Here is a 23,535-nt window from a genome sequence, read left to right on the forward strand (position 1 = left end):
GTTGTCTGTCTATCTGTGTTGGCCCTGCGATGAGGTGGCGACTTCTCCAGGGTGTGGGCGCCTTCCGCCCGATTGTAGCTGAGATAGGCACCAGCGCCCCCCGCGACCCCAAAGGGAATAAGCGGTAGAAAATGGATGGATAACTAATGTGTGAATGTTGTATGTCTATCTGCGTTGGCCCCGTGATGAGGTGGCAACTTGTCCAGGGTGTACCCCACCTCTTGCCCGAAGGCAGCTGGGATAGGCTCCAGCACTGCCCGCGACCCCGAAAGGGACTAGAGGTAGAAAATGAATGGATGGATGGACTCTGCGTAAATTAACATGTAGTGGTTCTGTGATCCAGGCTGAACTGCAGTAAATTATGGCTACATCACTTCTGACTGCAAGACCTTTGTTACTATAATCAGCTCTGTGTTCACACACGCACACACACACACTAACACACGCGCACACACACACACACATATACGCTAACACACACACACTGACAGGTGCCCTTGCTCTCATTTTCCATTCTCATTTGATGTGTAGATTAAAGCAACTTTCTGCATTGAGCTCCCTTCCTGCCTCAGCATTTCTGCTCATCCTTAGAGCTTCCTTCTCTTTACATCTCCTTCCTCTGATGTCTCTTAATGCTTTTTAAAGCTTCTCTGCTGGCAGCAGCCATGGAGTTGTTCTTTTCACAGTGTGTCTAGTTTGTAGGTACAGCATGTACCCTAAATGGGAACAAAATTAAACTTCGACATGGTATTATGGGTGACTATGATTATTTAGTAGTTAAAGTATGGCGTCAAAACAGTGCCAATAGAATTGCGCGGAAAAGCTACACTCTGCATTTGCCTGGCCTTTCGGTGTGTGTAACATCTTTTTGCTTGCCTGTGGACTCTGTTTGCACTCACGACGTGTCTTTGCTTTTCTCCATGCATGATGCAACCCTCCTTCCTGATTGGTCACTTTAAAGGCCTATGGTCACCTGATCATTGCCTGTTAGACAACTGTCTTTAGAGACTAAAGTTTAGACAAAATAACCCGTTATGTCATTCCTTCTGAGGAAAAGTGCTGAAAATTAAAACAATTAATTGGCTTCGACCAATTAAAGGCCTACTGAAACCCACTACTACCCACCACGCACGCAGTCTGATAGTTTATATATCAATGATGAAATATTAACATTGCAACACATGCCAATACGGCCTTTTTAGTTGACTAAATTGCAATTTAAAATTTCCCGGGAGTTTTTTCTTGAAAACGTCACGTAATGATGACGTGTACGCGTGACATCACGGACTGTTAGGAAATATTAGCGCTGCACACACACACAGCTAAAAGTAGTTTGCTTTAACCGCATAATTACACAGTATTTTGGAGATCTGTGTTGCTGAATCTTTTGCAATTTGCTCAATTAATAATGGAGAAAGATGGAGTTGGGAAGCTTTAGCCTTTAGCCACACAAACACACGGTGATTCCCTGTTTAAAATTCCCGGAGGTGAAACTTTACTATGGATCACAGCGGTCAAGCCAACATGGATCCCGACTGAATGTCAACCAGCATGTTTCGGTGAGAAAATTGTGGTAAAAAGTCGCTTCTTACCGGAGATCAGCTGAGCTTGCGCCGTCCATAAAGCTGCCGTCGACTTCCCTGAGACACTGGCGTCAAGACACCCGTGGACACACACCTCCGATTATCAGGTACTGTTAAACTCACTAAAACACTAGCAACACAATAGAAAGATAAGGGATTTCCCAGAATTATCCTAATAAATGTGTCTAAAAACACCTGAATCCGTCCCAATGCAATCGCGTTTTTTTTTTTTTTCTAGTCCGTCGCTATCAATATCAAACACGAATCTTTCATCCTCGCTCAAATTAATGGGGAAATTGTCGTTTTCTCGGTCCGAATAGCTCTTTTTGTTGAAGGCTCCCATTATAAACAATGTGAGGATGTGAGGAGCCAACAACGGGTGACGTCACCGTCTGCGACTTACGGTAAAGGCAGGGCTTTTCTGTTAACGACTAAAAGTTGAAAACTTTATCGTCGATATTCTCTACTAAATCCTTTCAGCAAAAATATGGCAATATTGCAAAATTATCAAGTATGACACATAGAATGGACTTGCTATCCCCGTTTAAATAAGAAAATCGCATTTCAGTAGGCCTTTAAAATTACCAATCAGAAAGGAGAGGAGTTGCTAGGGTGTTTAGTTAGTACCTTCCACCAAATGCCAAAGGGTGGAATGTCACATGCCTGGAGAAAGAGAAAGACAGATTGCAAGTACAGACAGTGTCCACGCTCAAGGAAAACAACGCAGTTCGCGCGGCGGCCTCGCTTATGCACGCAAGTTGACTCCGCGCATGCTTGCATTGAGGCTATGTGCACAGTGTGTTTTTGGCATTGGATTTTAGCACTGTTTTGACATAGTATTAAAAGTCCAGGGGCCTAATGTATTAAGAGTGCGTATACGCACAAAAACTTTTCACTGCAAAGTTGAGATGTCTCAAAAGTGAACTAGATGGTAAATGTTAAATGGGTTGTACTTGTATAGCGCTTTTCTACCCCTTTTTAAGGAGCCCAAAGCGCTTTGACAGTATTTCCACATTCGCCCAGTCACACACACATTCACACACTGACGGTGGGAGCTGCCATGCAAGGCGCTCACCAGGTCCCATCAGGAGCAAGGGTGAAGTGTCTTGCCCAAGGACACAACGGATGTGACTAGGATGGTAGAAGGTGGGGATTGACCATTAACCCTCAGATTGCTGGCACAGCCACTCTAACTGTGGAAATGTGCATTGCCAACTTCATTTCTACATCCTGTGGATACTTTGGCGACACTTAGGCCCCGTTTACACTAAGCCGGAAAAGGTTATCCAGGGTAAATCACACCTAACCTTATCATTGTCCACACACAACAATGCCACCGTCTAAGACCCTAACCCCCTCCGTCCACGGGCGCAACGCGATCAAGTACTCATGCGCGAAAAATGCACGTCACGGTCATCTCCAGTGTTTCTTTGTGTGCGAGTTCTTAAATGAAAATAATCTGAACAATATCCGGTGTTGTGGTATTTCAAATAACTGGAATCCAGTGTGATGTGGGGCCTTATTGTACTGAATCACACCTGAGACATCATAAATTAATAAAATATTTATTAGACACATAAACAAATAACATTTTACATTAATCAAACTAGGGATCTAGATATCTGGTTAGGACACTCCTCACTCTTTTGCCTTCACCTTCATTGTCCATTTGTTTTTGGTGACTTTATATACTCTGGACCTAGAGGTTGAGTCCGTGACATACATGGCGGAAAATATCTGATAGAGTCTGCTTTGCCAGTCCAAATGCATTCACTTTTTTCCGTATTTTTCCCTCGACGGCGAGGTAATACAAAGCACGCGCTCCTTTTTTTTTTTTAACATCTCCAGGGGAATCGCATTCTCGTTGTCTCTCCTTCGACAAATGGACAAAGTTTTTCGCTAAGTAGAATCACAGCTGACATTGGAAAGTTCTATTGCAGTCTGAGAAGTGTTGTATCCGAAATAGCTGCAATCGCATTCTCTTAAGGTTTTCATGTGGGATTTCCACAAGCGTCCGTACATGTAGAAGAAAGAGAAACACGGGCATGTCTGGATAACTTGCCTTCATATTTCCAGTGGTTAGCGCCAAGCTACAAATCATCTTTATTATGAAACTGGCTGTGGCGCGTTCTTTCTGGCGTCACGTCCTCTCCGAACTCACTTTGTAAACGATCAATGAGTCTATACAAAGCTACTGTAAATTAGATTAGATTAGATAGTACTTTATTCCGTCAGGGGAGTTCCGCCGGAGATTCAAGAAATACACGGCTGACTTACCCGTGTAAAAATTTGTCCGAGGAGGGGGACCTTAAACGCTGGTTTAGTGTGGCTGATATGGGGCTTAGAATAAATAATTATTTGTTTAAGTGGTTAAACGACTTAGTGTAGACATGGCCTTAGAGGTGGTCGTTCTGGCTTTTCTTGCATTTAATTTCAACAAGTTAATAAATTGAGGCAAGTAAACAAAATTCACTTTTTTTTCAGATGCATTGAATGCTTCGTATTTATATTTGTATATGTAAGGATGTCTATTAATGAATCTCGGTGATGATTTCGCCACCTATTACTGTCACATTGTGTTACTGTCACTAAAGCATCAGCTTCGCAATTCAGAGAAACAGCCGCTGTTGGTTTGCGGCACATTAACACCGAATATATTGCAAGTGGCTCTCCTGGAATGCAATAATATATTGAGTAATTAATAAAGAGTCTAAGTGTTTTTAAAAATGTTGATGTGCTGGCATGTTCAAACAAATATTGCATAATTTTCACATGAAATTCTAATCTGGCTGTGAGCATGCTACTGTATGAACTAGGGTTGTACGGTATACCGGTACTAATAAAGTACTGTGGTACAAATTAATTGAAAACGATACTATACTGCCTTTGAAAAATACTGGTATTTATGTTCATCCGCATGCTGCCGTGATGCAGGGACGTTCCTGAGCCGAGGAGCATATTGAGTTTGTTAGCGCTCACACATTCACTGAGCGCACAGGCAGAAACAGAGGGGATAGGAAATATGGCAAATAAAGGCTTTCTGCTGGTTAATAAAGAGTGTGCGTGAAACGCAATATGGAGGTATTTGGGCTTCAAAACTATCGATCAAGGTGACGTTTTTTAAAAACGGAAGCTCCACACTGCAAGCAGTGCTTTGAAACATGCCTCACCAAATGTGGCAAGACCACCTGCGCTTCAAACTTAGGTAAACATTAAAATAACAATAATACAGACCTGCACAATAAGTTTAAAGGTAATGGGGTTAACTAGGTCCACTGCTGTGAACATACAGATACTGTACGTAAACAAGCACACAGCAGGTCTGCTTCATGTCAAATATTAGCGGAGTCTAAACTGCCCACGCAGCGCAAACTAATGGCAGTGAAATGTCTTAATTTAGTAACAAATTGCTAGAATTTGTGTTTTATCTCTAACAATGTGTGGTTTACCTGCTACATGTCGTATCTGTGTACTTTTAACTATTGTATTGATTTTGAAGTTTGAACGTTAAGTTTTTTTTGAACATGTATAAAGTTTCAAAATGATACATAACATATTGTACATATTTTCATTTGTTTTCCTTACAACATCTCCGAAAATGATTAGGAAGAAGCAAATCGTATTTAATCCTACTCCTTTCTACTTCACAGCAATTACTAAAGTTTGGTTCTTTTATGAATTTATTATGGGTCTACTGAAATTGTGACCCATCAAAAGTATACATACAGCAATGTTAATATTTGGTTACATTTCCTTTGGCAAGTTTTAGTGTAATAAGGCTCTTTTAGTAGCCATCCGCAAGCTTCTGGATTAATTTTTGAACACTCCTCTTGACATAATTGGTTCATTTCAGATAAATGTGATAGTTTTCTGACATGGACATGTTTCTTCAGCATTGTCCACACGTTTAAGTCAGAACTTTGGGAAGGTCATTCTAAAACCTTCATTCTAGCCTGATTTAGCCATTCCTTTACCACTTTTGACCTGTGTTTGGGGTCATTGTTCTGTTGGAACACCAAACTGCACCCAAGACCCAACCTCCGGGCTGATGATTTTAGGTTGTCCTGAAGAATTTGGAGGTCATCCTCCTTTTTCATTGTCCCATTTAAATCACCAGTTCAATTGGCAGCAAAACAGGCCCAGAGCATAATACCACCACTACCACGATGCTTGATGGTGGGAATGGTGTTCTTGGGATTAAAGGCCTTACCTTTTCTCTTCCAAACATATTGCTGGTTATTGTGGCCAAATTTTTGTTTCATCTGACATTATATAGACCAGGGGTCACCAACCTTTTTGAAACCAAGAGCTACTTCTTGGGTACTGATTAATGCGAAGGGCTACCAGTTTGATACACACTTAAAAAAAAATGCCAGAAATAGCCAATTCGCTCAATTTACCTTTAATAAATAAATCTGTATATATATATATATATATATATATATATATATATATATATAAAAATGTGTATCTCTGTTGGTCATTCCGTCGTACATTTTTTTTCCCTTTTACGGAAGGTATTTTGCAGAGAATAAATGATGAAAAAAACACGTAATTGAACGGTTTAAAAGAAGAGAAAACATGAAAAAAAATGTAAAGAACATTTTGAAACATAGTTTACGTTCAATTTCGACTCTTCAAAATTTAAAATTCAACCGAAAAAAGAAAAAAACTAGCTAATTGGAATCTATTGAAAAGATTATAAAAAATAATTCATGGAACATCATTAGTAATTTTTCCTGATTAAGATTAATTTTATAATTTTGATGACGTTTTAAATAAATTAAATTCCAATCTGCATTTTGTTAGAATATATAACAAATTGGACCAGACTATATTTCTTTTAGATTTTCCAGAATTTTTTTTTTAAATAAATTCAAAAGATTTTGAAATAAGATTTAAATTTGATTCTACAGATTTTCTATACTTTCCAGAATATTTGTATTTTATTTTAATCATAATTAGTGTGAAGAAAGATTTCACAGATATTCTTCGTCAAAAAAACAGAAGCTAAAATGAAGAATTAAATCAAAATGTATTTATTATTCTTTACAATAAAAAAAAAAAAATACTATAACATTGATTTAAATGGTCAGGAAAGAAGAGGAAGGAATTTAAAAGGTAAAAAGGTGTATGTGTTTAAAAATCCTAAAATCATTTTTTTCTCTAAAATTGTCTTTCCGAAAGTTATAAGAAGCAAAGTAAAAAAATAAATGAATGTATTTAAACAAGTGAAGACCAAGTCTTTGAAATATTTTGTTGGATTTTAAAATTCTATTTGAGTTTTGTCTCTCTTAGAATTACACATTTCGAGCAGAGCAAGACCAGCTTGCTAGTAAATAAATAAAATTTTAGAAAATTGAGGCAGCTCACTGGTAAGTGCTGCTATTTGAGCCATTTTTAGAACAGGCCAGCAGGCTACTCATCTGGTCCTCATGGGCTACCTGGTGCCCGCGGGCACCGCGTTGGTGACCCCTGATATAAACAAATATAAGACCTTCTGGAGGAAAGTTATATCCATTCTCTTACTTGCAGTTTGTTTTGCTTTTACCCTGACTTAGGTTTGTCAGAGTTAAGAGTGTCTAGAGAGCCAAATATGGAGGTAAAAACATTCTTTTTTAATGTTTGAATTTTTTTGTTAATTAAAAAATTGTATGAACAATTTAATTTGTTAATTTCAATAAGGTTTGTCTAAATATAAGTCTAATCCGAGAAAATATGGGGCATATGCAAATATCAAAAGACAGACAAGAGTGTTCTCTCATGCTGGGCACTCTAAGGAGCTGAATGAGTAGAGATTTATGTGCCTAAGCTCGTGAATCACACACACATTATTGAACATATGCAAAAAAGCAACTAGACACTATCGGTCAGTTAATAAGCATCATTTAACAAACATAGCATAAACTGATCTATGTGTGTTAAGCTGGGCATGCGGCTGACATTGTCCGTGTTGCGTTGTGAATCTTAACACTGACTTATCAGTGACTCGCAGACACACCATCAATGCGAGCAGTGGGGAAAATCCTCTTTGTAAAGTAGGTCATACAGTAGAGTTAGCCGTCTCGCGCTGGGATAAGCTCGCTTTCACATGTCTGCTAATTATATATTTGCTCTATATGTGCTGAGTCACATCTACTCATAAATCCTGTACAGCTGAACTGTGTAACTGGAGGCTTTTGTAGTTGGATGACGAGTATGTGGTAAGATTTCCGCAAGTTATGAAGGTTCCAACGTGTTTCACGGTTATGTTTTTATTTCAATCGAGAAATGTTTCTCTTTCACAATAGGGAAAATTGAACAGGCCCAGTTTGGAATTGTTGGTGTAATGTAATTGTATATTTAAGGAAGAGCTGCACTAAATTTACATCCAAACACTAACAAGTCTACCCTAATGGTACTGTATTTTTTTTACCAACACCATTCTATTAATGTTGCTCAAGATCCTTAATTACGAGCAATAACATCAATTATATGTATTATGTATTTCAAAGATTGAGTCTATGATGAACAATAATATAAGTCAGAATCTGTGCTATGTTTGACTAGACATGCAGACAACGAGGAACTATAACGATATTAATGTACATTTAAAACACTTTCTTGTGGTCCAGATAATATTTATCGGATATGCTAAATTTTAAGTCATTTTTCTAACCTGTTTTTTTTTTTTTTGTGGTGGCATTCCAAATTGCAAATGAAACCACGCCCCACCCTTTCCAAAAGTATCAAAATTAATTTGACCTTTCGAAAAAGTCAACCGTTGATTATATATCTTAAAGAAAAACATAATCTCAATTATTTTCCAGATTTGGTCGAAAATCTACTTCATAAACATTCACCCGGTCAAAACATTATGTACCTACGATCACTCAAATTCAGCCGGACACACACAACGTGACAACACTCTTATACAACAGTTTTCAATCCGCACATTGCTGTGGTTGTACCCTTTAACTTAATCATTTTGCCAATGTCGTTCAAAAGCTAAAACATCCATCCATCCATTTTCTACCGCTTATTCCCTTTCGGGGTGGCGGGGGGCGCTGGCGCCTATCTCAGCTACAATCGGGCGGAAGGCGGGGTACACCCTGGACAAGTCGCCACCTCATCGCAGGACCAACACAGATAGACAGACAACATTCACACTCACATTCACACACTAGGGCCAATTTTTTGTGTTGCCAATCAACCTATCCCCAGGTGCATGCCTTTGGAAGTGGGAGGAAGCCGGAGTACCCGGAGGGAACCCACGCATTCACGGGGAGAACATGCAAACTCCACACAGAAAGATCCCAAGCCTGGATTTGAACCCAGGACTGCAGGACCTTCGTATTGTGAGGCAGACGCACTAACCCCTCTTCCACCGTGAAGCCCCAAAAGCTAAAACAGTGAGTGTTTGCTCTGGCTGTCAAACAGCCAGCCAGCCGCACAACAAGCGCCGCGGACTTAGCGAACACACAACAAACAAAAAAGAAAGGATGCGAGCAAGCATGGAATTCAAACAATAGTTCAGCTGATCTAACCAAGAAAAGTGGACATAAAATGACCTTACCAGTGGGGTATGCTGGTGACGAAGCACGCTGTTTTTTACCAAACGAACAATGACGCCATTTTTAAAAGCTACCTAAGTAGTCACCTGACAGTGGTAGCCACGCCCATCTTAAAATTCCCAAGCAAGCCCGCCATAAATACATATACACATAACAAATACACATAGTAAATCCAACAATGATGCTATTTTACGTATGCAAATATTAGACGAAAATAACACTTTATCCTAGCTTTTTTGTGTTTCCTCATAGTTTGATGCATAAAGAGAGGAACTCCTACCCCTCAGGCTGAGAGCATACCTGAATACTCTAAATTAGTGACGTCACAACGTAGCCAAATTCCAAAACACCATGAACGGAGGCATCCAAACCCGCGTGCAGTCTCATACCCAAATGCATGAAACTTGTGATTTGACGCTGAGGCATTGTTTAACATTGCAAACACAAAATGCAGGACAGAAAATACAAAAATCTTCATAGATCCCCTTTAGGCCATAATTTGCATTTGACATATTTTACCAGATTATTTCCTAGCCACCTTCATTTAGTGTGTTCTGCATAAATCAATTCCAATTCTCTTAACATCCATCCATTTTCTTCCGATTGTCCCTTTCGGGTAAACGTTATTAAAAAAAAGGGGGAAAGGCAATGAGGTTCTCTTTTAAATCTCTTACAGCAGTGTTTTTCAAAAATTTTTGAGGCAAGGCACATTTTTTTCATTTAAAAATACGGAGGCACACCACCAACAAAAAATGTTAAAAAATTATTCTCCACCACGTTGTCGTGCCTTATTTTGAGTTTGTGTTTTCCTGTGTGTAGTGCTTTAGTTCTCGTCCTGCGCTGTTATTTTGGTGGCCCTCCCTGTTTTATTGGTGTTTTCCTGTATCAGTTTCATGTTTTCCTGTGAGGGCTATTCCCAGCACCTGGTTTGTGTTAGCTAGCAAGACTATTTAAGATGTTGCTATCATTTTTTGTGTGGACATTGTTGATTGTCATGTCATGTACGGCTCTACTTTGTGGACACCGTAAGTTTTTGCTGTCGTCCAGCATTTTGTTTCTGTTTACTTTGTAGCCAGTTAAGTTTTACTTTTGCTTTGCATAGCCATTACCTTTTCCTTTCCCTTTCGTTCATTTTTGGTTTAAGCATTACATACCTTTTTACCTGCACGCTGCCTCCCGCTGTGGTCTGCATATTGGCATCACAATAAACCATCCTCGTCTCACCCGACACATTCCGACTTTTACAAAGCAATTGCTGCCACCCTGCCGAGTTCTACACAGCACAGACACTAATCAACGGCACATTATTTGCAGATTATAATTACTGATTTGCAAAAATATATATTTTTTACCAATTAGGTGAAGTTGCATTATTTCCCTCGTTACAGCAGACAATATCTCACGGCATGTGCCGTGGCACAGTGGTTCAAAAACACTGTCTTACAGTACGTTTTACAAACATAGTTGCTGCAGCTTTGCATATGTCTTCTAACTTGACAATTTGGGATATCTTAAGCTGCTTACCTGCATGTTATTTCCATTTCTCTGCAATGCCTCATCATATTTTATCCCCGTTTCTCCTACACTTACTTTTGTCTTGTCATCCTTCCAACCCATCTTCTCCCTCATTGTGTCTCCCAATGTCGCTCAGTGTTTCATATCACTGTCAGCCTGTCAAGATGAACCATACCCATCACCTATGGCCCTGTTTACACTGCACACCGAATCTGATTTTTTTGTCTTCAAGTTACACAAATTGGATATTTTTTGCTACCATAACCGCTCCAAAATTCTTCAAATCCGATCTTTTGTCATTAGATTCAGGCCACATCAGGAGGCAGCACAAATCTGATTGGAATGTGATCTTTTCAAATGTAACTTCAGTCCAAACAGCAATGCGACCCGACCCATATGTGACGTCAGCTTTGGGCAAGCTGCGTCATTCGTGTGCGCGGGGAAAGACGCAGCCCGCCAGCTTAAGTGGATACTATATCACAACATCCGGTTTCAGTGAGAAATGTCCTTGTTCATAGGCCGAATTTTTGGTGCATCACTAGTCAATAGTGCCCAAATAATAGGCTATATGTGATGTATGAATATATATTTTGATTCTGAAGAAATAGAAATTGTTGAAGGATCGCAACGGACACTGTGACGTATTTTCTTTAATCTTGCGTACATTGTGGAAGTATTTTTACGTAAGAGAGTTGAAAAATAAAACTACCGTAGAGCCACCCTGATGTCTATGTTTCCTCTACTTAACAGTCAATCAATCAATCAATGTTTATTTATATAGCCCTAAATCACAAATGTCTCAAAGGACTGTACAAACCACTACGACATCCTCGGAAGAACCCACATAAGAGCAAGAAAAACTCACACCCAGTGGGCAAGGAGAATTCACACCCAGTGGGACGCCAGTGACAACGATGACTATGAGAAACCTTGGAGAGGACCTTAAATGTGGGCAACCCCACCCCCCCCCCCCCCCCCCCAGGGGACCGAAAGCAATGGATGTCGAGCGGGTCTAACATGATACTGTGAAAGTTCAATCTATAGTGGCTCCAACACAGCCGCGAGAGTTCACTTCAAAGCGGATCCAAGACAACAGCAAGAGTCCCGTCCACAGGAAACCATCCCAAGCGGAGTCGGATCAGCATCGTAGAGATGTCCCCAACCGATACACAGGCGAGCGGTCCATCCTGGGTCCCGACACTGGACAGCCAGTACTTCATCCATGGTCATCGGAACTGACCCCTCCACAAGGGAAGGGGGGACAGAGGAGAAAAAGAAAAGAAGCGGCAGATCAACTGGTCTAAAAAGGAGGTCTATTTAAAGGCTAGAGTATACAAATGAGTTTTAAGGTGAGACTTAAATGCTTCTACTGAGGTAGCATCTCCAACTGTTACCGGGAGGCCATTCCAGAGTACTGGAGCCCGAACGGAAAACGCTCTATAGCCCGCAGACTTTTTTTGGGCTTTAGGAATCACTGATAAGCCGGAGTCTTTTGAATGCAGATTTCTTGACGGGACATATGGTACAATACAATCTGCAAGATAGGATGGAGCTAGACCATGTAGTATTTTATACGTAAGTAGTAAAACCTTAAAGTCACATCTGAAGTGCACAGGAAGCCAGTGCAGGTAGCCATAAGAAGATTAAAATCTTCCCAAATATATCACACTTTATACAATAATATACTATATCCAATTAAACATTATATTACTTTTATGTATTTTTATGTGGGGAAAAAAAAACAAATTTTTAAGGTGTGGCGACTTTTAATGTATTTTGTAGTGGTAGTAGCGACTTCCTTGTTCATTTACGGAATCTGTTCTTTGTTTTCACTTTATTGAACTACGCATGCAAGAGACATTGGGGCCACATTGGGGCCACATTGGAGCCTGTGCGCGTTTACATTGGAGTCTGATAAAGATCAAATTTCAATTGTAATCTAAACTGTCAGCTGAAAAGAAATTGGATGTTGAAAAATCGCATTTGGTCCACTTTGGCCTGCAGTGCAAACATAGTCTGTTTGCATCACCTCACTACAGAGTCCTCCACTCGTGACCTACAGTACGTGCTTATCACTTCTTGTGTGTGTACACAGTTGAAAACAAGATCATTTTCTCTGTTAGAACTGTTTTTTGTCAACTTATTGGGACACTACGGAATATTTTGATTGAGTTACAAATATTTCCAATCCAATTGATTCTGTGACCGTCTAAGACAAAAGTGACAGGAAAAAGGACAGGAGCAGAGGAAAGGGCCAGACCCCTTGCAGCCCCCCAAGAGACTCCCTGCCCATATCCTGAAAACCTATCAGTATTCAGCAGACCACCACTGCCTCCTCTTATCAGGATGGACCTGATCTGGCCTTACATTAGTTTCCAGGGTGGGCCTGTGTCATTTTCCACCATCAGTGTTTGGTTTGCAGGATGTCGCCCTGATTTTATCCCAGAGAGCGAAAGCCGGCATTTGAATCACACTATCGCTAGTATCAGTTGTTCTTTCCAATTTGTGTGTGCTGAGTCTTCCAACTTCTGGACAAGCATGATCTTTCATACGCACACCTTTGACGTATTTCTCCTGTCAGTCAAACCACAAAGCGTGACTCCCATGTTCCCCTCTCTGTGCCTGTGTGTCTCAACAACACCCGAGAAGCTTCTCCTGAATCTAGAAAGCATCTCTCAGGATAGACCACACAATCAGCAGCAATTTTCCGTCTGTTGTGGCACACCCCCTGCTTGCTCGTCTCTCCCTCGTCTCGCGTCTGACCTCTTAAGTGAGGAAATCAAGTGAGCTATTGGTGTGTTTGGCGTGCGGGTGAAGCCAAGGTCACCTCAGTGTGTGAGCGGTAAAAATGCCAAGACTATTTTGACAAGAGGGCAGCTTCCACCTGTTTCCTTGCTCCCTGCGGCTCAAACAGCAAAGCACAGATTAAAAATAAAAACACTTTTATTCTTTTTTCTTTTTTCCTATGTTTTCTCCGGCTCTAAAAATAAACGCAGCATGTTTTGTTTCCATGCCCACCCTGTTTTCATACCATTCTAGTTGTGTTATTTATATGCACTCTTTGTCCGTCTTTTTATTCATTTTATGTTCAATCCTTTGTTTTCAGTTGATTTTATTGGTGGATTTGACCCATTGCCACTCTACCATGTCAATGAGAAACCATCCCATCATCTGCTAAAGCCAATGTCTCTGTAAGTAAGCCATATATGTGTGTGTGTGTGTGTATGTGCATCCGTGTTCTAAATCAGTGTTCTTTACCATAGGGCCCAATGTTGGGTCGCAAGCACTCCTAGAGAGCCACCAAAAAATATCTCTTTCTCAGCTGTGCTTTGTATGGGCCTCGGAGGTACTCAGTTGTAATACACTTTTCCACCAATTGTGGCAGTGATGACAATATGAGACAAACAGAGGAAGTCTGGAGCTAAAGTCGTAGAGAAGTTTCTTAACTATAATGGTGAAACTGTTTTCTCATTTTCTCTTGAATTGAAAGTTTAGTGTACAAACATATTCATTATTAATTTAATTCAATTGTTTTAGCACTGCATAATTTCAAAATAAATAGATTCATTTTTTGTCAGTTATTTATGAGTCCCTGCAGCTTATTTGGTTAGTATTTATTTTTCCAATCAGCCTGACCGAAGCCAAATGTCTATGTGCAAAATGAACACTTTGTGATTAACGGTTTGATATAATTTGACATGGTTGCAAACTGTTTGTAGGTTAGATATAGTTGTTATGTACAATTTAAAATCAAGAGTGCACTGCATAATTTCAAAATAGATTCATTTTTTGTCAGTTATTTATGAGTCCCTGCAGCTTATTTGGTTAGTATTTATTTTTCCAATCAGCCTGACCGAAGCCAAATGTCTATGTGCAAAATGAACACTTTGTGATTAACGGTTTGATATAATTTGCCATGGTTGCAAACTGTTTGTAGGTTAGGTATAGTTGTTATGTACAATTTAAAATCAAGAGTAGGATTACTAATTCAGTGTTAAATGTGAGTGGGCTACTGGCCCCTTTGTAGTTGAAAATGTGGGTTCTAAGGTAAAAAAAGGTTTAAGAACCCCTGTTCTAAATGAGACTATGAGCAGGCGCGTGTTATTATTCACCTTGCTTTTATTGCTCACATACCTACAAACCCCGTTTCCATATGAGTAGGGAAATTGTGTTAGATGTAAAAATAAACGGAATACAATGATTTGCAAATAATTTTCAACCCATATTCAGTTGAATATGCTACAAAGACAACATATTTGATGTTCAGACTGATAAACTTTTTTTTTTTTTTCAAATAATCATTAACTTTAGGATTTGATGCCAGCAACACGTGACAAAGAGGTTGGGAAAGGTGGCAATAAATACTGATGAAGTTGAGGAATGCTCATCAAACACTTCTATGGAACATCCCACAGGTGTGCAGGCTAATTGGGAACAGTTGGGTGCCATGATTGGGTATAAAAGCAGCTTCCATGAAATGCTATGTAATTCACAAACAAGGATGGGGCGAGGGTCACCAATTTGTAAGCAAATTGTTGAACAGTTTTAGAACAACATTTCTCAATGGGCTATTGCAAGGAATTTAGGGATTTTACCATTTACGGTCCGTAAAATCATCAAAAAGTTCAGAGAATTTGGAGAAATCACTGCACATAAGCGATGATATTACAGACTTTTGATCCCTCTGGTGGTACTGCATCAAAAACCGACATCGGTATGTAAAGGATATCACCACATGGGCTTAGGAACACTTCATAAAAAACACTGTCAGTTACCAAAGTTGGTCGCTACATCTGTAAGTGCCAGTTAAAACTCTACTATGCAAAGCCAAACCCATTTATCAATAATATCCTGAAACGGCGCCGGCTTGGCTGGGCCCAAGCTCATCTAAGATGGACTGATGCAAAGTAGAAAGGTGTTCTGTGGTCTGACGAGTCCACATTTCAAATTATATTTGGAAACAGAGGACGTGGTGTCCTCCAGAACAAAGAGGAAAATAACCATTCGGATTGTTAAAGGCACAAAGTTCAAAAGCCAGCATCTGTGATGGTATGGGGGTGTATTAGTGCCCAAGGCATGGGTAAATTACACATCTGTGAAGGCACCATTAATGCTGAATGGTCCATACAGGTTTTGGAGCAACAAATGTTGTCATCCAAGCAATGTTTTCATGGACGCCCCTGCTTATTTCAGCAAGACAAGTGTTACAACAGCGTGGCTTCATAAAAAAAGAGTGCGGGTACTTTCCTGGCCCACCTGGAGTTCAAACCTGTCTCCCATCGAAAATGTGTGGCGCATTATGAAGCGTGAAATACGACAGCGGAGACCCCGGACTGTTGTACGACTGAAGCTCTACATAAAACAAGAATGGGAAAGAATTACACTTTCAAAGCTTCAACAATTAGTTTACTCAGTTCCCAAACGTTTGAGTGTTGTTAAAAAGGAAAAGCTGATTTAACACAGTGGTGAACATGTCCTTTCCCAACTACTTTGGCACGTGTTGCAGCCATGAAATTCTAAGTTAATTATTATTTGCCAAAAAAAAAAAAAGTTTATGAGTTTGAACATCAAACGTTGTCTTTGTAGTGCATTCAATTGAATATGAGTTGAAAAGGATTTGCAAATCATTGTATTCCGTTTATATTTACATCTAACACAATTTCCCAACTCATATGGAAACGGGGTTTGTACATCAAACCCTGCCTCAAGAGTACATATTCAAATGTCCCCCAAAACACTTCATCAATCACAACAAGTGTTTTCTCATGCACATTAAAGACAAATTCACTTTAATAGTGGCGTTGTCCCTGCCACACAATTAGGAAGTTAAACTCAAAAATATGCTTTATCCTGTTGAAGGACCCAATGAATATAACATGTCTTTGCCTCATAGTTTTGTGTTATATGCAACGTTCCCTCCAAGGTGCGCGCTCAGCAAATCTATGCTTTGCAAAATTAAAATCCAATTTGAACTATAAACTATAAAAAAAATAAACACATACCTATTAGTTCTGTAGGATTTTGCAATGCAACTCTGTGAGTGACAGGTGACAACAAGCAGCCCTAACAAATAAATCAATGTTAGTCAACACTGTTCAATTATTGTAACGTTTGATTGAGACACTTTAAAAAAGACAGGAATTCCAATGATCACTTTATTGAGCAAAACGTAAAACACACCAAAAATATTTGTAAAAAAAAACGTCTTTCTGGAAAAACTCAGGGTCATTTTCTGCCTTACAAACCAGGCCTTAACCAACTCACAGTCATGTGTCATATTAACAACAACCTCAGAATCAGAATCAGACATACTTTATTAATCCCCGAGGGGAAACTAAAATTTTCAGCACAATCCCATTCAAGATCAGACAAACATTACAGGGAGACAGAACAGGATCGCTGACGGGTTTGCCAACTTCCGGCGTCCTTTACAAAAAAGGTGGGATACAGGTAAACAGGTGGGGGGGAATGGGAGAAAAAAATAAATGATTAAAATGAATAAAATAAAAAAAATCGGTCTAAACCTGGGCCCCTGGAGAGGGGGTCCAGACTGAGGCCAAGGGAAAAAACCAACTCATAGCCATAGTAGACATCTTTCTTACATGTGTGTAACTCTCGCTCTCTTTCACTTGCACCAACACATGCAGTCATGGTACTTATAGCCACTGACATGCTTATACAAATATGATTTACAAACAAAGTTATAAGAATGCGTATATTTTATTTTGCAACATGAGAATGTTTTAAGGGGAACTAAATGTGCTCTGTGAAAGGGGTACAAATTGTTCCCAAAGTACGACGACCACCCAGACATAAATTACTACGTAGCTCGTGAAAAACACAATATTTTTGTTATTTCGAACAGTCGACCAAATCACTTGTATTATAAAATAATCTCATGAAAATGACTACTGTCATTTTGAAAATTATAATAAAACATTTAACATGTTATTCAGTCAGGTTTGGGACAGGTGTGATGCTGGTGTGACCACAGTGTGCACGTCTGATATTGCTCACATGTGCTCCATTAAATGCCCAGGGAGTTTTTTGCGTTTGTTAATTAGAGGGAAAATTGGTTATATGCGCCTCCCCTCACTGCACATGATGGAAAATGTCTCAAATTTGATGAATCAATTCTCTTGTGCAGAACTATTCTCTTGTGCAGAGCTACTTAATAATAATAGGCCTAGCAGGTCATGTAACAGTCCTTGGCCAACATATCACATGCGTACATGCATATTTTATTAGCTTTTTGACAGTTTAATCAGCACTGTCTCTAAAGAGGAGTGAGGAAACCTTTGTTTCATCGAACTTTCTGGCAGATATATCCCCGATGCATTCTTCCAGGCATTTGTGTATACAGACATCCATTTCTCACTAAAATGTTATTTACTGTACATTCAAACGTTGTATTATTACTATTGCTATTTCTAACCCTTCCAATTTTTAGAACTGTCTGACAGGAGTGTAAATATCATGTTACAAAAATGTATGTACACATTCTGAAAACCCACAGACACAGCTCTAAGAGGCAGCTTTACCATAATGCAATATGAGATATGTTTCCATTGCCTTAAGCCATCATTTTCATTCACATTAAACAGTCCCTCACGGATTTCGCAATGTCGCGATCGTACCAATGTACGCACATTTTACCGATCCCCGCTCATTTTGGCAACTTTGTCCCAAACCTACAGCTTACTCACACATTTTAGACAAGCTGCAATCTTTTTGCCAATCGATCGATTAATTTCTTGTGTAGACAAAGCAGGGACAGCAACATGTAACAATATATCAACTCTATACTACTCCAACAGCACAATTGTTGTCCTACCCGCATAGCTCAGACCTACTTCCTTCTAGGTCAGGGGTCTCAAACTCAATTTACCTGGGGGCCACTGGATGCAGAAACTGGGTGAGGTTGGGCCGCAAGAAAAGATTTCTTAAAAAAAATCTAACATGCACTTTTTAATTACTTCACATTCTTTGAATGGCTTTCCCGCCCTAGCAACATACTTGCCAACTCTCGCGGTCTCTCCGGGAAACACCCGAATATCAGTGCCCCTACCGATAATTTCCCGGGGCAATCATTCTCCCGGTTTTCACCCGGACAATAACAATTAGGGCATGCTGAGATGGCACTGCCTTTAGCGTCCTTTATAACCTGCCGTCTCGTCTGCCTTTCCAGCGTGCCGGCCCAGTCACATTTTCGACATCTTCAACACTGGGGGGCGGGGGGGGTGTATATTGTAGCCCGGAAGAGTTAGGGCTGCATGGGATTCTAGGTATTTGTTCTGTTGTGTTTATTTTGTGTTACGGTGCAGATGTTCTCCCAAAATGTGTTTGTCATTCTTGTTTGGTGTGGGTTCACAGTGTGGCGCATATTTGTAACAGTGTCGAAGTTGTTTAAACGGCCACCCTCAGTGTGACCTGTGTGACTGTTGATCAACTATGTCTTGCAGTCGCTTATTGTGTCTACTGCAAACATTTACAACATGTGGCTGGGCTGGCACGCAGTTTGTACAGGTTGTAGAGGGCTTTCAAGGCAGTGCCTCCACGGTACCACCATAATGATGTTGTATTGGTAAAATTGGGGAGAATGATTACCCCTGGAGGGGCACTGAAAATTTGGAGTCTCCCGGGAAAATCAAAGGTATGCAAATATAACGTTGTAAAGCGCCATTCGTATTAACCTCGCGGGCCGCACCAACATTAACTTTTCATAGTAAGGTGCTGATCTAGCAAAGAGGCAGTATTTACATGTTAGAGATGTTGATGTGTGATGATAATCTCTCATCGTCTCTTAATTACCAACAAATGTTAGCGCTATATATGACTTTCAACCATTCACAAATGTTCCTGACGTGGGGGTAAATGTTATGGAACATAAATATATGTTTAAGATGGGCGGACACTATTCAAGCACTAAACATATAACAGAGAATGTCTGCAACTTGTGGATGACAGAGCAGACATTGAAAGCCTTTGGTGATGATTCAGATTCATATTCTGATTATTTAGTGTCATTCAATCATAGCATCAGTGATGTGTTTTCAGAAAGAAATTGCGTTTGGTTGTCCTCAACAAAAACCGTTGGATAAACACCACAATAAAAAATAATAAAGACAATAATAATATAAAATAAAAATATGATGAAAAAAACAACAAAAAACAGGCCAGCAAATGCAGTATAACATACAAATATGTTGGTGCAAAAATGTATGTGCCAGCAGTATGTTCAAAATATGTATGTATGTGCGAACTGATCTGATCTAGTTAGATGTTTTTTGATTTTGTCGTGAGCCCATACAGCCGCTTTCTGTAATTGTAATTACCATCCATCCATCTTCTTCCGCTTATCTGAAGTTGGGTCGCGAGGCTAGCAGCCTAAGCAGAGAAGCCCAGATGTTCTTCTGCCCAGCTGCTTCGTCTAGCTCTTCCCAGGGGATCTTGAGGCGTTCTCAGGCCCGCTGTGAGACATGGTCTCTCTACCATGTCATAGGTCTTCCCCGTGGTCTTCTACCAATTGAAGCGTTTGGGGGGCATTCTAAACAGATGCCTGAACCACGACATCTGGCTCTTCTATATTTGAATGAGCATTGGCTTTACTCTGAGCTACTCCTGAATGACAGAGTATCTCACCCTTTCTCTAAGTTAGAGCTCAGCCACCCAACGGATGAAACTCATTTGAGCCGCTTGTACCCATGATCCTATCCTTTTGGTCATAACCCAGAGCTAATGACCATAGTTGAGGATAGGGACGTAGATCGACCGGTAAAATAAGAGCTTTACCTTCCGGGTTAGCTCCTTTTTCACCATGACAGATCGATACAGGGTCTGCAGCACTGTATTGATCCGTCTGTCGACCTCACAATCCACTCTTCCACTTAGGGCAGGATCTCCTCCCCAACCTGGAGATGGCTCTCCACCCTTTTCCGGGCAAGAACCATGGACTCGGACTTGGATGTTCTGATTTTTATCCCAGTCGCTTCACACTCAGCTTTAGTGAGAGCTGAAGATCCTGTCCAGATTAAGCCAGCAAGACCACATCATCCGCAAAAGGCAGAGACCTAATCCTGCAGCCGCTAAACCAGATGTCCTTTAACACCCTGAATGCGCCTAGAAATTCTGTCCATAAAAGTTGTAAACAGAATCCGTAACAAAGGGCTGCCCCGGCAGAGTCCAACCCTCACCTGTAATGGGGCCAAATTACTGCCGGCAATGCAGACCAAGCTCAGACACTGATCATACAGGGACCGTACTGTCAAAATCAGGCAGTCTATTACCCCATACTCTCTGAGCATTCTCCACAGGACTTCCCGAGGGACACGGTCGAGATGCTTTCTCCAAGACTACAAAACTCATGTAGACTGGTTGGCCAAACTCCCATGCGCAATCAAGGATCCTGCCGAGAGTATAGAGCTGGTCCACAGTTCAACGACCAAGACAAAAACCACACTGCTTCGACTATCCGGCGTAGTCTCCTCTCCAGTACACCTGAAGAGACCTAACCAGGAAGGCTGAGTAGTGTGCTCCCACAATAGTTGGAACACACCCCTGCCCCACCACTCCTCTTTTTGAATAAAGGAACCGCCACTCCAGTCTGCCAATATAGAGGCACCACACGATGTCCACGCAATGCTACAGAGCCTTGTCAACCACGACAGCCCCACAGCATCCAGAGCCTTAAGGAGACTCTACCAGACGTTCTCAGCCAACCCGCACTATGCATTTGGTCCTGCCAGGTCTTCCCCCACCAACCGAGCCAATTCTCCGCCCCTCTCTTCACCCAAGTGTCCAAAGCATTAGACTGCAAATCCGATGATATAACCACAGAATCGATCATGGAACTGTGGCCTAGGATATCCTGGTGCCATATGCTCATATGGACACTCTTATATTTGAACATGGTGTTTCTTCTGGACAATCGGTAACAAGCCCGAAAGTCCAATAACAAAACACCACAGTGGTTCAGGGTGGCCGTTTCTCCCAATCACACCACTATCGGTTCAGCAAAGCTACCCTCTCGTCCACCGAAACTCCAATGTACAGGCTCTGAGCCGCGGGGCAACAAGTATAGCCACCGCTCGTCGTCTATCACTGGCAGATTGAAAAACAGTCCAGCCCCTCTCGAGTAGACTGTTTACAGATCCCTTGCTGCGCGCTAAAGTGAGACCGACTAGATCCAGCTGGAGCTTCTCTACCTCGCGCATCAGCTCAGGCTCCTTCCCCCCGAGCGAGGGGACGTTCCACGTCCCAAGAGTTAGCTTCTGAAGCCGAGGCTCGGGGGGAAGCTCCCTGCCTTTGATTGCGGCCCATCTCATAAAACACTGGACTTTTATGGCCCCTCCTCTGAGTGGTGATCCTATTGGGTGGGAGACCCACATTGCCTCTTTGGGCTGTGGAGCCCCTCCTCCAGGCCTAGCTGCAGAGGGGTGCCCGGTGACCCGCGTCCGGGCGAGGGAAACCTCCGTCTTTGATATTGTCTATTCCATAGAAGTCTTTGAGCTGCTCTTTGTCTGGACCCTCATCAGACCTGTTTGTTGTAGAAGCCCCGAACGACACCTCCTAGGATCTCGAGCAGTTCATTGAATAATTTATTTACAGTATACTGTACTGTTTTATTAAATTATAACTAATTACAGTATTATGTAAAATTATTGCAATTATCTAATACTATAATGAGTTGTAATGAAATAAAACACAGTAAATTGACAATAAGCTCTGAGTATGGGCTTTTACTAGACTTTAGTGAAAGAGATTTTCAACAGGGACCACGACACCCCAGGGGTCTGCGGTGGTACTGTACATTCAATAAATAAATACAAATATAATAATCCGTCCATCCATCCATTTCCTACCGCTTATTCCCTTTGGGGTCACAGGGGGGCGCTGGTGCCTATCTCAGCTACAATCGGGCAGAAGGCGAGGTACACCATGGACAAGTCGTCACCTCATCACAGGGCCAACACAGATAGACAGACAACATTCACACTCACATTCACACACTGGGGCCAATTTAGTGTTGCCAATCAACCTATCCCCAGGTGCATGGCTTTGGAGGTGGGAGGAAGCCGGAATACCCGGAGGGAACCCACGCATTCACGGGGAGGACATGCAAACTCCACACAGAAAGATCCCGAGCCCGGGATTGAACCCTGACTACTCAGGATCTTTGTATTGTGAGGCAGACGCACTAACCCCTCTACCACAGTGAAGCTAAAATATAATAATAATAATAATAATAATAATAATAATAATGAGAGGAGCCAGATGAGGTGGCTCAGGCATCTGGTCAGGATGCCACCCAAACGCCTCCCTAGGGAGGTGTTTAGGGCACGTCCAACCGGTGGAGGCCACGGGGAAGACCCAGGACACGTTGGGAAGACTATGTCTCCCGGTTGGCCTGGGAATGCCTCGGGATCCCCCAGAAAGAGCTAGACGAAGTGGCTGGGGAGAGGGAAGTCTGGGCTTCCCTGCTTAGGCTGCTGCCCCCGCGACCAGACCTCGGATAAGCGGAAGAAGATGGATGGATGGATAATAATAATAATAATAATAATAACAATACTAATAGTAAAGAAAGAAAGAAATATTCAAGAAAGAAAGAAATATTCCATGTTTAACATAAAAACATAAATAAATAAACCAGTTTATTGTTTGAATATCTTAGTAGTGGACAAAACAGGCTACCTTTGGGACGAGTTTAAAACACACTTTTATACAATATATTTAAGTAGGGGGTATCTGCTCCATCCCTCCATCAGTTTGGTGGTCTTCTGCCCAGAAAACGTTGAATAACCCTGATTTGGTGTCTACTTTTAAGTATGTGCGCTATAAAATGAGTAAACATCAATACAGTATTTATCATTGTAGCCTAAATAATT

At 41.1% G+C, this 23,535-nt stretch overlaps 1 protein-coding gene across 3 annotated transcripts in view; it reads left to right on the forward strand.

Annotated features, from left to right (window-relative positions):
- nkain4 (sodium/potassium transporting ATPase interacting 4) overlaps positions 1 to 23,535 on the forward strand; it is a 121,295-nt gene that overhangs the window by 88,661 nt on the left and 9,099 nt on the right. For 2 of the 3 annotated variants that reach the window (XM_061904155.1, XM_061904156.1), the window contains exon 6: positions 13,758 to 13,842. The exons of the other annotated variant lie outside the window; for it this stretch is intronic. In XM_061904155.1, the coding sequence (XP_061760139.1) occupies positions 13,758 to 13,842 (85 nt within the window). The remainder of the gene's footprint in view (positions 1 to 13,757; positions 13,843 to 23,535) is intronic. 3 annotated transcript variants of the gene reach the window in all.

Source organism: Nerophis ophidion, linkage group LG06 (genome assembly GCF_033978795.1).
Source record: "Nerophis ophidion isolate RoL-2023_Sa linkage group LG06, RoL_Noph_v1.0, whole genome shotgun sequence".
NCBI classification, from domain to species: Eukaryota; Metazoa; Chordata; class Actinopteri; order Syngnathiformes; family Syngnathidae; genus Nerophis; species Nerophis ophidion.